Genomic DNA, 18,310 nt, shown 5'->3' with positions numbered 1-18,310 from the left:
TGGTGGTAATGGTATTATGGTGCTCGTGGTGGTGGTGTTAGCAGTAGTGATAACAATGGTAGTAAAATGATGATGGTGTTTATAGTAACAGTAACAATAATGATGAAAGTGGCAGCGGCGGCGGCAGCGGCGGTGATGGTGGTGGTGGTGGTGTTGTTGGTGGCAGCAGTGATAGTGGTGGTTGTGGTATGATGGTGGCGGTGGTGATGGCGTGCAGTGGCAGTGACAGTGGCAATGGTGGTGCTTATGATACTAATAACAATGATGATGAACGTGGTGATAGTAATGGTGGTGGTGATAGCGGTAGTGGTAGTAGTGGTGGCGGTGGTGGTGGTATGATAGTGATGGTGGTGGTGGTAAATTTATAATAGTGTTTACGATACTTATGTTTAATATTTATAAATTCAGTTAGAATTAAGTAAATTTCTTAAGGCTTAATTTTTTTTTAAATTTTAATTTATATTTTATGAAGTATTTAAATTTTTAAGTGATATCAAATGTAGTTATTATTTAATATATTCAATTTTAAATATTGAATCAAGTTGTCAAACACCCTCGCATTCATCAATAAATAGCATGGCTATTTTCCTCTTACATATTGTAAACATCTTTTAAAACAAAACACGATAAAGATGATTTTTATTTATAAAAAGAATATTGTCACATAAACAACTTTGTCTACAAATTTTCAATAAGAATGGAATTTACTCTATTCTTACAGAAAATAGATAACATATCATTCCATAAGATAGAAAACAAATTCATTCGTCAAACACAAAAGGCAAATAGTGAGGTTCCTGCAGTGAAAAATGGATCACCCGCAAAAAAGCCGACCTTATATCCATTCCCCACGTAAACGCAACCCTTGCTCACCGACGCGCCACCATACACGGTGGCTCCGGTATCATAGGACCATAGAATTTTACCAGTTTCGGCATTCATGGCGAATAGGGGTCCTGTTTGGTACGTGGAACCAGCAAAGAGGACACCATTGGCTATAGTCACAGGACCACTAGATGAGGTGTTAATGTTGGGGTTGGCTGTGGACCACAAGATTTGACCGTTGCGAGCGTCCATCGCCACCCATCCGCCGGATGTAGTGGTTTGGTTGGATGGTTTCAGAGTGAAGATCTTGTCGTTGCTGTTGCCAATGTTGGTGTAGACTCGGTTTTCGTCGGTGGCCGCTCCCCATGTACCACCTCCACCAAATCCGCCAGGTCCAGCCACCTGAACACTTATTATCACTCAATCTTATCGTACTCATAATCACATAAATATAATTTCATGGTACTAAAAAAGAGATGTGGAGTACGGGGTGTTAGGCATCTCATAATCTCATCTCTTAAAACAAACATGGCCATATAATGATATGGAATCCACTTCTAAAGATTCTCTTTATCTAAATTTTTCTGTCTATACATTTTTTATGCAAAATATTATATGAAAAATCTTATGACAAAAAATTTAGAAATATGAACCCTTGACTAGTGTGGATTAGGATAGTGAGATTTAAGGTGAATCTCATGCTAAATGCTCACAACAATTATCCAAATTTTTTTTTATCAAAAATAAAAATTAATTATTTAATTTGAGTTTTTACTATGTCTCCTAAAATCAATTAGTGTTAGGAAAGATTTCACTTTTGTCTTTTATAACATTCTATATCACACTTGCAAGTTTGTTTTTAGTGTTGTTGTAGGGAGTGACAGTATATCCAAACTGTTATTATGGAGCTCCTTTCTTATATTATGTAGTGACTGTTGCTGTAGAGTTTACATATTTGTGTTTTGAACTCTCTTAATAGTTAATTGTTAATTATTTTGATATTTGTAAATATAAATATTCTACTGACAAAAAAAAAAAAAAATCAGTAAATCTAAGTTGAGGGGTGCATTAGGCATTAAGTTTAACTATTAATTTTATTGGTGAGAAGAACACGCATTAAAAAGTTGTCGAAAGTCATTAGCCGGCAATAGGAGGGAGTCGGACAAATAAGTAATAATTGAAGAAATAGGTGACACGTGTACAAGTAATGAGACATTAGATAATTAGACAGATAAGTGACACATGTATAAATAGCTGTATATTTAAACATAAATAATTGCATAGATACGTAACAGATGCAAATTTTGAACAAGATGTTTTATTAGACAAATAATATCTTTTTAAACTTGGGCTGATAGGCCTAAGAATTTCAAAAATAGACCTCTTGCCTAAGTGCCAATTTTTTTTTTTTTTTTTAAATAAATAAAAAAAATGATGAAAAATTAAAAGGGTAATTGCAGCACAGTGTAATAAGGGAAATTTTTCTTGCGTACTTACAGAAAAGTTTACAATTATTTTTTCAAACCCCCACTAAATTGATATTTTTCGAAAAGTAAACAAAAATGAGTGAGATCACTAAAAAGATGAGTACTAATAGCTCAAAAATGGTGTAGGTTCCCATATGATGGAATGTTTTGCTTTTTTTTTTTTTTTTTTTGAATTTTTACCTCACTAGCAGTCAATTAGTACTCCCAAATTAGTAAGATGAATCATCGTTGAAAAATAAAAAAGGTTATATTGTGGAAGGAAAGGAGTGAACTGACCGTAGACCAGATGATACTGCCATTGTTCCGATCCAAAGCCCACGCAAAGCCATTCTTCTGCACAGCAACCACCACATCTCTCTTCGTCCCATTAACCTCCACACTCAACATCATGGGAGCTTCTCCGAAATCCGCATCCGTACTCGGCCCGGGCGGACAACTCGGACTCGTAGGATCCAAAAAACACGCGAAAAACCAAACATCATAACCCCCTAATTGCGTATACCAAACAATCTTCCCAGAATCCAAATCCAATCCCAGAATGGAGTTGGAATGGTTGTCGGGCTCGACACACTGGTCGGGTTGAGTAGGGACCGTTTGGTTGTTCTGTTTTTGCTGACAGAGACTTATGTTTGGAGGAACGGAGTAGAGGTTTCCGGTGGCGATGTAGACGAGGTTTCGGGGGATGTCGATGGAAGGGCTGCTTCCCCAGATGGCTGCTCCGGCGTATTGTCCAAGGGAGCCGTTGTTGTTTGGTAGCATGAAGGTTTGCCATGCGATAGCGCCGGTGGTGATGTTTAGCTTGGCGAAGCTGCCTTCGAAGGTGCAGCATTGGGTGATGCTGAGTCCTTCTTCTAGTGATGATGTTCCCACGTAAAATGCTCTGTTCGTAACCAACTAAAAATTCAGTAATATTATTGGGTTTGTTCCTAATCAAATAATAAACAGCAATACTAGCTATCATGATAAATTTTTCATGAAAATGATCATAAAAAATTTGTGACTTTTAAATTACACTTAAAATAAAATATTATATACTAATTAAAATAATCTAAAAATCACAAATCTTTCATAATTATTTTCATAAAATTTTTTTAATGATCCTTAACATTTCTCAATAACAAAACGACTTTGGAGTTGGTGAAATTCATGACTCAAAAATAACATCCTTGGACCGTACGTACACTACGCCCCCATGCCTGTGATGTGAGCATTCCTCTAACAAAAATACCAAAACTCCAAATAAATTAGTATTAAATATTTTACATAATATTTATATGAGTGTGGGTCTTATCTTATGTGATATGAGTCTCCTAACTTTTTTTTTTTTTTTTTGATAACGCAGGTATCCCCAACTCTCTAGTTTTTTGGGAAGTCAGGACTAATCCTGCGGGGTAAGTAGCTCGGGGGAAGCCGTGTACCCCTTTCAAACTGCTGCAAGCACTCACCCAGTGGGGAATCGAACCCGTGACCATGCGCCTTAACCACACAGTCACGTGTGCGCCCTTACCACTGGGGCAGCTTGCCTCCCTAGGTATCCCCTAACTATATATATAAATATTGCGTATAATATTTAATAATTTGTTTAGAATTAATCCCTAATATTAGTGTTACTCTAATTAACATTCTGAGGCCTCGTTTGGCAACAGGCCGGTTTAGTTAAAAAGTCAAAAAGTTACTAAGGCTCTGTTTGGGAAGAAAAAAGTCAGGCTTTTTTGGCTAAAATAGCCACAAAAAACAAAATAGGCTATTTTAGCCACAAAAAAACAAAATATCAAATCCAACCCATAATCATTACAATCATCTCTCACAAAAAAAGCCAAAAAGCCCTTCCCAAACCAGGCTAAAATAGCCCAGACTAAAATAGCCAAAAACCCAACCCACTTCTCAAACGGAGGCTAAAAAGGCCAAAAAATCAATAACTCATACCAAAAAGTCAAAAATTTTCTTTTCTCTCTACTTTTTACACATCTTTTTGTAAAAAATAAAAAAGTCATTCCAAACATACTAGTTTTTTTTAGTACATATTTTAGTCAAATAGTCAAAAAGTTACTAACCAATTAGATCAAATATATGGATGGATTGGATTCGTGAGTGAGTTAGAACAAATTATGCATTTCAACTATTCAATTTAAACCCGTTCATTAAATGAATAGGTTGGGTTAATTGGGTTTATTGAAGATCATTTTCTGATGTGGAGATGGAGAGTGATGGTGATTTTACGTGGTGCTACTGAGGTGGCAATGGATGGTTGTGGTGGTGGGATGATTAAGAGAAAAAACAATAGGAGAGAAATAAAAGAAAATAAATAAGAAGATTATTTCAATTGTAATTTTTTTAATGTTTTCATTTCGGCATTGATTACAAGAAAACAAATATTGGATTGTACATTCTAAATGAAGTCTATGCATTAAAAAAAATATAATTTGTGAATAATTATGCATGTACCATGAACTTTTTATTTTTTTAATATGTTTTTATCAATTGGGCACAAACAACTAGGCACAACGAGCATGTGGTACGAGGATTAAATAACTAGTGGATTTGAACTAGGCTATATGTTAAGAAATTACTAAATATTTCTAAAATATAATGTGACATCAGTTATATGATATTGGATGGTATTTTAAAATTATTTAATAATTTTCTGTTAAATGCCTTCAACGTCAAGTAAATTTAACTTTCCAGCCAACCCAACGTTGGGTGAGCTAAAATTGCGGCTGAACCTAAATATTATTTAAAAATAAAATAAAAAATATATATTAATTAATAAATTCTATATTATTTTATTTGTTGAGGCCATCTCCAACGATAGTAGGTATTTTGCCTATTTAAATATTACTATGAAGTATATATTTTATTTTGCCTATCAACTGTTTCATGTTTCTACTCCAATCATGTTCTTTATTTTAGCTATTCATCCAAATGCTATTAACTTTATAGAATACCACGTCAACAACAAAGATAAAGGGAAATAATCCTAATGATTAAATATATTTTGCTTAGCCTTGAATGCTAGCTACATGTAACTAGTGAATGTGAGTTGAGCCAAAATGCATAATCATATGCCTCGTGCATTAGAGTTAAAAAAAGTGAGTCACATTAGATATTTTGACTAACAAACATTATATGCCTAGTAGGTTGGAGATGCTCTCCATTTATTATTTTATAAAAATAAATTAGCTTGCTTGGTTCCATTTTTCCAAAAACACTTTTCAGAAAATTCTACTTTCTTATTTTCCGTGTTTTTTTTGTTTTTCCTGATTTTTTTTTAATATTTTAAGCAATTTTTTTACTTTTTAGACACACCCAACATAAATATATCTAAAAAGTAAAAAAATTATTAAAAAAATCTTTTAAAAATTCACTAAATACCAAAAATACAAAAAAAAAGAAAAGAATTCAGTACATTTTTTGTATTTTTATGTATTTATTAATTTTTAAAAATGTTTTTTCACAATTTCTTTATTTTTTAGATACATCTAAGTAAGGTACATCTGAAAAAATTAAAAAAAAAATGTTTAAACTTTTAAAAATATTCACTAAAAACAAAAAAATACGCAAAACCAAAAAACTCAATTTTTAAAAAATTTAATCTAGAAAACTCAAACCAAACACACTGAATCTTGTTTTAAATAAATTTTCTTTTTTGCATGGCGCACTAATTAAATTAAAAAATAAGTTAGTTTTATATTATTTTCATGTCTTTGTGCTATTCACTCAGATTGTTGAAGTACGTAAACTTATTATGAGATTTTTTTTTTTTTTATAATTTATTTATTAAATTATTTATTTTCTCCTTTATTATGGTGAAAAAATTGATAATTTAGTAGAGATGTTCCTATAGAACTTATGATGCATTAAAATAAAGGCATTCATGGATCTGACAATTGTAATCTCCCCTAAATGTAACATCATTGACTTTCAAATTTAGGTATTAGTATAAATTAATCTTGTCAAAGGTTTTGGATTAATAATCTCAATAATTAGACTCAACTGCTATTAACAATGATAAGAAGAATTTCATTTAAAAAAAAGAAAAAAAAAAAACAATGATAAGAAGAATTGCAACTTATTTATTTATTTACATCTATGGTGAGAGGGTAATTTATAAACAAATTGGGCCGAGTTAGGTAATGGGCCATTCTGTGGGCCGCGGTAAGAAGTGCTGAGTAAAAAGGCCTTGTAATTAGTCCGATCCAGAAGAGCCTTGCAGATAGTCCGGTCCGAAGGAGCTTGGTGGTTAGCTCGGTCACCAAGATCAGCGCGGTGACAGTTAGCTCGGTCATACTATGTTGGGCCAAAGTATGTTGAGCTTTCCTCAGAACCTTGCTATTGGTTAGCTCGATCCAAGCTCATTGTGGATAGCACGGTTTCGGACAATCCAGTTGGAATGTCAGCCGAGGTGCAAGCGCAGTAAAAAGAAGAACCGAGCTAGTTGGATCTCGGTCTAGTCTGCGGCTTTAGTGTGGCCATGTTATCTCGGTCGAATTGACATCCAACCGTGGTAGAACCATCTCACTTGGTTTAAGCAGTGAGGGAGTGTTGAGGGATAAACATTATCTTTCAAGAAAGTGATTCCTAGGAGGATTCTACATGGAGGAGTAAGAGTCCTACTAGGATTGTGCCACACGGAACCTATAAAAGTTCATAACATCACCTATGGAAAGGTAATACAACTTTGATTCTCGAAGACACAGAGCTTTTGTCTATTTGTCTATTTGTCTATTTTGCTGATTAGGCATCGGAGAGGTATCCGGCACACACCTGCTGGCTAGCTCACGTTTGTGTTTTCAAGGAGTAAAACAACATCGTACGGAAAAGCGCAGACTTGATCAATAGAATTATACGAGAAGATTTATTTCTTTTCGGTACATATGGATAAAACTATTTAAGTTTATAAGTGTTAAATCTTGTAATGAACAATAGGAAACTGTCTATGGGTACTAAAAAATGAAATATCCCTTTATTAAATATAAGGAAAATAATATATATATAAACAATTTTTTATCAATTTTTTTTGAGTTAATTATACAAATGGTTCTCCAAGGATACGTATTGTTATACTTCAATTCCAATATTTTAATTGTTTTATTTTGTCACAAAGTATTTGATCTGTATACACTTGTGCGTTAACGGGAGGGTGATATTTTCAAAATTTTATTAAAAAGGATAAAAAATCAAGTATATATTTTAGAGACTAAAATGAAGCAAAAGCCATATTTTAAAAATCAAAATGTTACAAAATGCATATTTCGAGATCATGTGTGTATTTGGTCATTCCAATTTTATCAAGACTTTATGTAAAATTTTAAAAAGGATTAGACTTCTTTTACATTGAAATCTCATCTCAATATGAGAGAACTTGAGGGAGTTATAGGGCCCATCACAAATTTCGTTTCAATAATCTAAATCGTTTATTTTGTAAGGCCCTCAATGTATATAATATCTATGAAAAAAATTAGTTCGATCTAGTAATCGTAATTTTTTTATTTTATTACATTTGTCTCCAAAAAAATAGATCACAAATATATTTTTAAAATAAACCATCCATATTTTTAGAGATAAATGTAATAATATGAAAATATTACAATTATCAGATTGACTTAATTTTTTTTTATGAATATTATACATTGAGAGATTTACAAAATGAACGGCTTGGATCATCGAAACGGGACTTGTGGTGGGCTCTATAAGCCCCTCATCATATTGAGATCTCAATATAAGAAAATCCCAATCCAAAAATACCTCTCATTTTGTTAATGGGATTAAAGTGGAACAAATTAAAAAATTGGAGACTAAAAGTACAACAAAATCTATACTTTGAGGATCATTAAAGCAATCAACCTGATTTTTTTACGCTAATATTTGGATAACAGAGATCAAAAACTTATTATCAAGAATCTCAACACTATTTATTTTAGTGTCAATGTAATTCAAATATTTTGTTTAATTAAAAAGTCTCAATGATATAATTTTTAAAAATGTGAATTCATCGACTAACTATATATATATATATATATATATTTTTGAATAAGTCACAAATCCTCCGTGAATGTGATCTCCAATGGGATATAAAAATAGGACTTTCCCAACGACTATGAGTCTCACATTATCTCATATCTATTTATTAGTTCAGATCCCACCACCTTTGTATTTAATAATAATAAAAAAAGTAATTAAAAAAAAGAACATTACTGTTTAAGACTAAAAATTAAATTTAATTTTCAAATCCAGTCATGTAACAATCAATTAAAATATTAAAAGTAACACTTTCATATATTATTTAATTATTAGCCAATCAAATCAGTTACATATTATTGAGTCTAGAAAATGAATTCAAAAAGCGAATTTGTATGTTATTTTCATTAAAAAAATCAATTTATGCAAGAAATTTACTCTAATTAGAAACAATAAAACTACCGAGAAATTTGTCCGAAGTTGATAATGTAGTTGAGATTCAATTGATATTTTGTGAGGTCATAAAACGAGTTTCGACCATATATTTCTGAGTAAAATTCAAGTACAATGAAGGTAGCAACTACTAACCCATTGTAAAAAGTTCCAGACATAGTGATAACACCAGCAGGGTGGGGATCGAGCTGTGTAGACCAAACAAGCTCCCCACTCCACCTTTCAACAGCTATAACCACCGCCGGGCCATAGATTCCGATGATAAGCAAGTTACCTGCGACTGTCGGAGTCGATCTCGAAACAGTGGTATTGACATTACCAACAAACCCAGTTGGCTGAAACCCAGTTAGGTTTTGCAAGTTCTGTTTCCAAATAAGTGACCCATCCTCTGCTTTAACTGCATAAAGGTAACCATTCCAGCTCGGAAAGTAGAGCATGCCGTCGAAGATTGCTGGAGTGGCACTTATGTCCTTCCCTGCAAAGAACTGCCACTTGAGACGTAGATTTGAGACAGTTGATGGGCTGATCTTGGTTTCGTTGTAAGCATATCTACGGTTGTATATATCTCCGCCATGGTTTAGCCAATCTTCCTCTCCGTTTGCCTAACATGATCAAAACAAGATTATATTAACAAAATAGTTATTTTACTTACACACAAACTAATTGCAGAACTCGGCCCTTCTCGTGAAAGGGTTGTGATTCGACTTTTGTGTTTCTAATTTTTTTTTTCTTAACAAAAATTTCGTGTAATGTGTCTATGAAGAGCAGTATTAGGATACATATAGTGGTGATACAATCCATATTAGGTAGGGCAGCTTATTTGAATTATTTATAGGTTTTGGCTTATTAGGACAAAATAGTTGGAAAAAAAATGAATATCTAAAAGCTGGGAAGAGCGTTTTTTACTTCTCTTTTATTAATTATCAACTTTTAATTTATAATAAGACAACCAAATATGCTCCTTATTGATGAATATGAGTATCAAGAGTATAAAATATCAATGCATATCAGGCAATATACGATACATTTAAATCACTGGTAGAGAGAGAGACTTACTTTTGAAATTGCACTAGGAAAGATGGTGTGTAGACAAAGGAGGCATAGAAGAAGGACAAAAGAATTGTTGCAGGCTTGAAGAGGTGCCATGGAAGCAAAATAGCTTTGTGTAGTTGTGCAATTCTTGGGGTCATACTTATAGGAAAAATTCTTTTGTTCAAACATGTTAGATTGATTAAAACAGAGAACCTTACTCTGTTGTAACCAATGAGGTGGAGTTTACTTTAATAATTATATACAAGGGGGCCATGATCCTCTTAAGGTTGTCCCAAAAAAAATTATTATTATTAATAAAGTATTTTTTCTCAATGTCTTTTAAATTTTTTTAATAATCTTTCATCCTGTTTGGGAATAGGTTATATTAATTGATTATTTTGATTTTTTAACTATTTTAGCCTGACTAAAAGTATTATGTTTGGGATGATAGTTATTTGTTTATTTATCTTTTTGTGTAGTTGATTGGATGATTGTGAGAGAAAAAATAAAACGATTATGGATTGGAGATGACATTTTGTTTTATTGATTATTTTAACCTATTTTATCTTTATTAATTATTTTAACCAAATAATTTCTAGCCAATTCAGGCCAAGAGTTTTGGCCATCAATAATTTTGTTTAATTGACAGAATTTGTGCTACATGCATCAAAATTGGAGTTGATATGGGAAAAATTAGAGTTATCCTAAGAATTTATTTTTCAACAACAGCCATAAAATCAGCTTTAATCGGCACAACAATAATTATACTTCAAAGCAATTTGTTGAGTATGATCTAATTGAACAAGTACTAGTAGAAATACTCTTACGAAATTTTAATGAATTATTGATTCAGAATGGTCTCAACAACACTTCATATCAATAAGAACTATAACAAGATTTTTGAAATTATTCTCCCAAAGCCACGAGATTCAAATACAAATCTATACTGTCAAAATGATGATGATAAATGGAAGGATAAATTTTGAATTCGTGCACTTCTACTTTTGAGTTTTTTTTTTCTAGGATAGTGCTGCTGGGATAATTTTGAAAGGGTAAATTACAAATACATCTCTTGATGTTTACTTAAAATACGAATTGTTTCCTGTGATTTGAAAAATTACAAATACCTCCGTGTTAGAATTTTTTATTTAACATAATTAATTGAAAGAATAAAATTTATAACTACTCACCTATACAATAATAAAATTATTTGAATTATTAATTGAAATAAAATTTTAACATTATTAAAAACTGTTAATTAACTTGATGATTTATTAATAAAATGACATATTTATTATGAAATTAGAAACCTTAAAGGGTATAATGTAATTTTTAAAATCACATGAGATAATTTGTAATTTAAGTAAATCTCAGGTGATCTGTTTGTAATTTACCCATTTTAAAAAGATGAAAGTGACGAGAGTAAGAAGAGACGACATAAAATGAATATTGGAGGTGATAATGAATGGAGTGTCAACATTATTTTTATTTAACTTTTTTTTATTGTCAAGTACTTTTTTGCCATTTTAAATAAAGAATTAATAGTAATAAAAAAATTCAATAAGTATCCAACCTAATTTTTAGAGTGCAATTTGGTTTGGACTATCAGAATTCACTTTTTTAGAAAATTAAAATTTTTTATTTTGTCATATTTTTTTTGTTTGTACTGAATTTTTTTTAATATTCTAAACAATTTTTTTAATTTTTAGATACGCTTAACATAAATACACTTAAAAAGTATAATATTTGTGAATTTTTTTTAGAAAATTCCCTAAATATCAAAAATATATATATAAAAAAATATAAGAATTCAATATATTTTTCGTATTCTTGTGTATTTATTATTTTTTAAAATATTTTATTTTTTAAATATATCTAAGTAAGGTGCATCTGAAAAAATATAAAATTACTTAAAATTTTAAAAATATTTTCTAAAATCAAAAAAATACGAAAAACAAAAATTTAATTTCTAAAAAGTTGAATACAAAAAACTAAAACCAAACAAAATGAATACTATTATTTAAAAGTTAAAATACAATTTAAAAGTCAAATTTACCCTTAATTTGATCTTTCATTCCAAACAACCTTAACCCTAATTGCCTTGTTTTAAAAATTAATGCTAACCGTTAAGAGTATCCCAAATCACCCCTTTTCACCTACCATCACCCGCCATCTCCCCCCATCATCCTCGCAACCTCTTTTTACCTCCCCAGCCTATGGGTATGGCTACTCCCTCTCCCTTTGCCCACACCACCCCAACCCCTTCTTACTACCCTAGGAAAAATTCTTGCAGCAAATGTTTAGGATCATACTTATAGGAAAAAAATTCCTTTGTTCAAACATGTTATTTTTTTTGATTCCTTGGAAATCGAAGTAGATAAAGGTTTAACATAAAACAAAACAGAGGGCTAGTCCCTCACTACATAATTTCCAGTCATATCATCTATGAGTAGAGATCTAACTGCTTCTGGAGAGTTTTCAAGAATCACTATATGGTCATCTTGAGCAACTCCTAGATTTGTCAGTTTGTCAGCAACCTTGTTACCCTCACTCATTGTGTGTCCTAGAGAGCGATTACATCTGTTGAGAGAAACTTTGCATCCTCAACGAGAGCTTTAAAGGGAGAGTTGTGGGTTGTTCAAACATGTTAGATTAATTAAAATAAAGAACCTTACTCTGTTCAAACTAATGAGGTGGAGTTGACTTTAATAATTACATACAGCGGACGGACGAAGCTAACAGGGGACAAGTGGCCCATGATCCTCTTTATGGTTGCCCATGAGGTGGAGTTGACTTTATTATTAATTTTTTTAACTCTTGTGGTTTAGGCCATCAATAATTCAGTTTAAATTGACAGAATTTGTGCTACACACATTAAATTTAGAGTTGATATGGAAAAGATAAATTCATATGTTAAAATACATTTTAGGAGTTAAAATTACCTTTAATTTTATCTTCTTTCCTAAAAATCTTAAGTCTCGTTTATTTTCAAGGGTAGAATGAAAGGGATTCATAGTGAGGAAATTGATATTGAAGGAATTAAGTAAAATTGTATTTATTTTGATGACAATTGTTGGTGTGGGGATTGTTAAATTATTTTTATATAAAATAATAAAACAAATAAAATAGGGGTATTTTTTTTCAAGTCCCTGATATTAAGATTTTACAGTATAAAGGACATCAAATATTCTCATAATGTCTAAGGTCCCTCAACAATATTTTCATAATGTTTAAGGTCCCTCAACCTTGATCCAGAGAAATTTCAGTCCAGAGAAATTCTGGCCCAGAGAAATTTTAAATTTCTCTGGCCCAAATATTTCTCTGGAAAGTCTCAGAATTTCTCTGGTCCAATTATTCTCAGAATTTCTCTGATTTGAGGAAGGAAGGGAAAATAAACGATCATAACAGTAAACTCACATCCAATATAAGGATATTTGAAAACTGAGCATACACAAAATTATTGCATTGAGTAAAATCAAGAAACAAAATTCAGTTCTTTTGAAATTTCTCTGAGTTGAGAATTTCTCTGGACCAAGGAAGAATTTCTCTAGACTCACTTTAACTCAGAAATTTTTTTTGAAAGCCAGAGAAATTTTCCTTACCGGCCCAGAAAAATTCACTCAAATCAGAGAAATTCCCCATCTCCAAATCACTCAACCCAGAGAAATTCACAACTCAAAAATTTCTCTGGTCCAAAACCAGAGCAATTCTCTCCAAACCAAACAAACCAGAGAAATTCTCTCTATTTACAGTAAAGTTGTATTTTTATGAACAGAACTTGGTGATTGTATATTGATCTAGGAAATTTCTCTGACTTCACAAATTTCTCTGGCTCTATTACAAAGAATTTCTCTGACTTACTGAGGGAGACGACGGAACTGCTCACAGTCCTTTGACCCATTTTTGTTGAAGTCTGTAACTAGACTATTCATCATTCTAGCTATTGCTTCCTTGAATTCACTAGGTTGGTTCCTTTCTACTTTATTATTAGTATCTTTGACGTCTTATTTGACCACAGACCCAACTTCAGCACCCTTCATATAAGCTTTACGTGCTGACAGAATGTCATGTGCTTGAAGACGAAAATGCCCAGCAATCCAGAGGCCGACACGTGTATGATTTCGGAGACGTCTGATTCGTCCCACCTGCCTTCTCTCAACTCCGATCTGATCTGGTTAATGTACTCGTCGACCCATTTTGGCATTTCGGATCTGGGCATGTCGAAGTACCGTTCTGGGGACGAGGAGGAAGAAGACGATGAATTGAGGTAGCCAGTCAATACAGGTCGTTTTTCATACTCATAATCAATATACACAGTATTTCTCTGAGATTGGGGGAGTTTGGAGAGGATTCGGAGGAGAAGCTACATGGTTGAGAGCTTCCTTGTTCCTGAGCCAGAGTTGAGACCAGCTCAGAGATTTCTCTGGTGAGCCAGAATTGGATCCCGATCTCACCGATAAATGATTCGAACAAGGAGAATCTTCATCTGGTCAACGCCGCTCCGGCGAAGATCGAGTCGATCGATGTGTCCCTAGCGGAAGAGCTGAGTGCAATCTGCCAGAAGATCGAACGCCTGAGATGAGATTGGACAGAGAGATGACGGAGAAGATGCCGAGAGAGAGGCATTTGGTGATGGAGACGAATTTGAAGGAGATGGTGAAGAGAGGTGAGGTCCAAAAGCTGCTTGAGATCGAGGTCGATAGGTTGTTTCGGGTAGAGAAATGTTTAGGGACCTCAGATATCAAAAAATAATTTTATGGATCACTTCCATTATGAAAAGTGGGAGAGGGACCCTAGACCGATTTTCCCAATAAAATAATACAAAAACATTAAACATTAATATTCCAAAAAAAAAAAAAATGCCCAACATTTAAAAAATAAAAAATAAATAAAAAATTTCCAAAAAAATAAAACAAATAAAACAATGATTTTTACTTAACAAAAAATATAAAAAATTAAACATTAATGTTTTATAAAAAATGCCCAACATGTAAAAAATAAAAATAAAAAATAATCTGGCGAACTATTTTTTTAATACCAAGTGCTAGAAGCCCATTCGAATCCCCTCCCCAAGAGGATTCATAATCCGGAGGGTATTACGAATCCCCTTTATATCTCCCAAAACAAACACAAATATAGTGGGTCACACCTTATTATCAATCTCAATCCCCCCTCCATAACTCCAAACAAACGGGGCCTAACTCTAATCACCTTCTTCTTAAAAACTAATGCTAACCCTAAAAGCACCCCCAACCACCTTATTCTGCTTTCAATCGCCTCTCTACCATCACCTACCACCTACTTTTACCATCACAGCCTACGGGTATGGTCACTCCCTCTTTCCTTGAGTCCGGATCCTCTCCAGCTTCTCTCTTCGGCTCATCCTCTTGTTAACGGCTCAGATCACACAAATAAATAAATGGCTCAGATTTGTTTCTTTAAATAAATAAATAAAAAATAAATACATACTTACTAACACACTCACTGCACACACACACACTCTCAATCCGCCCCTTTCTCACTGGACACACGCTTATCACAGCATACTCACTCTCTCTCTCTATCACATTTTTAATAAAAAATAAAAAAATTATTTTAATATTTTTAATTTTATCTTCATAATATATATATATATATATATATAATTTTTAATAAAAAATTTTAATTTTTATAAAATTAATATCATTGAAAATATACTTTTAAAATAAGACTAAGGCCTAGTTTGGAAAGACTAAATAAGTGCACTTTTTGACTTTTTTTGTATTATGTATAGAAAAAGTAGAGAGAAGATGTTGATTGATGTGACTCAAAAAAGATAAAAAGATGAAATAAGTGCACTTTTTTCTTTGTAGCCAAACTTGACCTAATATTAAATATATTTAATAAAAATTTAAAATGAATAAAAAGTAATTACTATGTTTCGTTATGCTTTCAAATTATTATTTTAAAATTTTTCATATATAAAAATAATGACTTATTTAATGAAAATATACTTTTAAAATAAGACTAATATTAAATTTTTCAGAAAAAAAATATGAAAATAATGACTTTTAATTTTATTTTATTAACCAAACAAGTTTAATTTTCATATATTTTTAAAATAATTTTTAGACTTCCTATATTTTTTTTTGGAATGAAGATTATTTTTGAGAATTTTAAAAATATATGATTTTTGTGTGTTTTATTTCATCAAAATAATTTTTATATTTTAAAAATAATACTTTGAAAGCATAACTAAACATAGTAATTATTTTTTATTTATTTTAAATTTTTATTAAATATATTTAATATTAGTTTTATTTTAAAAGTATAGTTTCAATGATATTAATTTTATAAAAATTAAAATTTTATATTAAAATTATATACATATTATGAAAATAAAATCAAAAAGATTAAAATAATTATTTTTTATGTTTTATTAAAAATGTGATATAGAGAGAGGGTGTGATTTGAAATTTTTTTTGGATTAAAAATGTGACAAAGAGAGAGAGTGCCGTGATGGAGCCCGGATTCTCGGCCGCCCTATCCGGTGGCCGTGCCAGCAGCCCCCCAAAACGACGTCGTTTTGGGGGTTATTTTGAATTTTTTTTTTTTTTCTCTCTTCTTCCTCGTTGGAAGACCGAACCAGAGGGAGGGGAGGGGAGGGGAGGGAGAGAGAGGGGGGGAGGGGAGGGGAAGGAGAGAGAGAGGAAGGGAGAAGAAGAGGGAGCACCGGACTGGAGGGGGCCTAAATCACCAGGGGAGGAGGAGGAGGAGGCTGAGGCGGGCCGGACGCGGAGGCGACGGCAGATCGGGCGACGATCGGACGGTTGGCGAGCTCGACGGCGAGCTCGACGACCTGCGACGGCGAATCCGGACCCCAAAATCCGGCGAGCTCCCCTTCCCTCCCCTCCCCTCCAGCGAGCTCTCCTTCCCTCCCCTCTGCTCTGCTCTGGTTCTGCGATCTGCGAAAAAAAAAAAAAAAATTGGAAAAACCCCCAAAACGACGTCGTTTTGGGGGGGCTGCTGGGAACTGCCGCCCAAAAGGGCGGCCGAGGATCCAAATTCGCCGTGTGATGGGTGTGTGTCAGTGACAAAGGAGGGAGAGAGAGAAAGGGAAGGATTGAGAGTGTCTGTGCAATGAGTATGTGTGTGTTAGTGAGTATGTTTTTTTAATTTTTTTTAATGAAACGGATGTGAGCCGTTTATTTATTTGTAAGTGATCTAATCCGTTACTCGGAGGATGAGCTGGAGAGAGAAGTTGGAGAGGATTCGGACTCTCTTTCCTCACCCACACCATTGCAACTCATGTGTTTACCTACCGCTGCTCCTGCTCCCATCACCTATGTTGGAAAAAATAGTTTAATATAAGCATATTTTTTAGTCCAAAATTAAGTGGGCCCCGAACGTATTTTGGGACGGGTCCGAAGAGGTGAAATGTTCCTTGCTGCGTGGCAAGTCACACGGTGAAGACGGGATGTCAAAACCATTTATGAGTGAATGGGAAGTTGACTTCGTTTTCGAGTCTAACATTAAATTTTTTAGATAAAATTCATTTAAATTTTTTCAATAAAAATTATTGTGGGAATTTAATTTAATTCTAAATTTATTTTTTGGTTTCCTTAAGTGGTTTCTTAAAAATGATTAAACTATTCAACTAGTTATATATATATATATATATATTCAAATAGTTTAATATATATATATATTTCAATAGTTTAAATAAATTAAGTTCCATCAGGTTTGACTATTCCACCAACGGCTCCAACCGTACTATTTTCAATTAATTTGGAAAATATGTTCCAAGTTGGAACGATCAAATCAAATGTTTGAATTAGTGGTGCACCTGTTCAGTCCATACTACACCTGTTCATTACATGTTTTGTACCTGTTCAGATCATTTTGTTTGCCTATAAATACAATTCATTCCAGCAGTGTTGGGATTCGAAAAATTCAGTCTCCAACTTTCTATTTGCTGTCCAAACTATTTTTGTTTGCATTTCTCTACATTCTAGTTTTAGAATTAAAATAAAGAGAGTATAAGAACACAAAGTTTTAGTTCGTCGTACAAATTTGTGTGGAGTGCTACTACAAGTTTGTGAAGATCATTGTATCCTGGGAAATAGACGCCACTCAACCGAAAGCACCGTAGCGGGGCGAATCTATCTTAAGGACAGAGTGTCACACACTCAACTTGGTCTTTAATTATTGATTCGGTTCAACAAAATAATTTCTGTAAGCTTATTTCATTTTGTTTGAATTATTTTCAATTTATTTTATTTACACAGAAGATTATTCCAACAACCTACACCCTCGCAACCCCCTCTCAACACCCAACCCTACCATCACTCCCTCTTCTCTCAACTACTACAACCTCAATATATACATATATATATATATATATATATTATATAATAAAATATGAGATTAAATTAGAAATGAAGTTAAAAATTAAGTGATTATACATGGTGAAATTCAAAGTAATTATTTAATAGAAAAAATAGAAGGAGAAAAAAAAAGGGGAAAAAAACAAAAAAATAAGGTTTAATAAAGTCATTTTTTGGTAACAGTACTAA

The 18,310-nt window shown here is 32.7% G+C and overlaps 2 protein-coding genes across 2 annotated transcripts in view; one reads left to right on the top strand and one right to left on the bottom strand.

The window, feature by feature from the left end:
* Positions 1 to 609: 609 nt before the first annotated feature.
* On the bottom strand, positions 610 to 9,973 carry LOC114296408 (uncharacterized). The gene is made up of 4 exons (XM_028240707.2): positions 9,780 to 9,973; positions 8,859 to 9,325; positions 2,589 to 3,192; positions 610 to 1,227 (listed from the first exon to the last, which is right to left on the bottom strand). The coding sequence occupies exons 1-4, from the start codon at positions 9,942 to 9,944 to the stop codon at positions 769 to 771; spliced, it is 1,695 nt and encodes a 564-aa protein (XP_028096508.2). The 5' UTR covers positions 9,945 to 9,973; the 3' UTR covers positions 610 to 768.
* A 4,378-nt stretch (positions 9,974 to 14,351) lies between these two features.
* Positions 14,352 to 18,310, top strand: part of LOC114296398 (uncharacterized) — a 33,512-nt gene continuing 29,553 nt past the window's right edge. Inside the window, exon 1 of the mRNA XM_028240688.2 lies at positions 14,352 to 14,421. Coding sequence (XP_028096489.2) covers positions 14,352 to 14,421 — 70 coding nt within the window. The remainder of the gene's footprint in view (positions 14,422 to 18,310) is intronic.

Source organism: Camellia sinensis, chromosome 4 (genome assembly GCF_055761805.1).
Source record: "Camellia sinensis isolate YWXY chromosome 4, ASM5576180v1, whole genome shotgun sequence".
In the NCBI taxonomy this organism is placed as follows: Eukaryota; Viridiplantae; Streptophyta; class Magnoliopsida; order Ericales; family Theaceae; genus Camellia; species Camellia sinensis.
The sequence above is the reverse complement of the archived record's forward strand: the minus strand, read 5'-3'. Positions and strand labels throughout refer to the sequence as shown.

Bases quoted from the DNA above. Each gene is read 5' to 3' on its own strand.
- LOC114296408 (XM_028240707.2), bottom strand. From the start codon at position 9,944: ATGTTTGAACAAAAGAATTTTTCCTATAAGTATGACCCCAAGAATTGC. The intron at 9,326-9,779 runs GTAAGTCTCTCT...TGATCATGTTAG, and splicing joins TTCCTAGTGCAATTTCAAAA to GCAAACGGAGAGGAAGATTG. The intron at 3,193-8,858 runs GTTAGTAGTTGC...GGTTACGAACAG, and splicing joins TCTGGAACTTTTTACAATGG to AGCATTTTACGTGGGAACAT.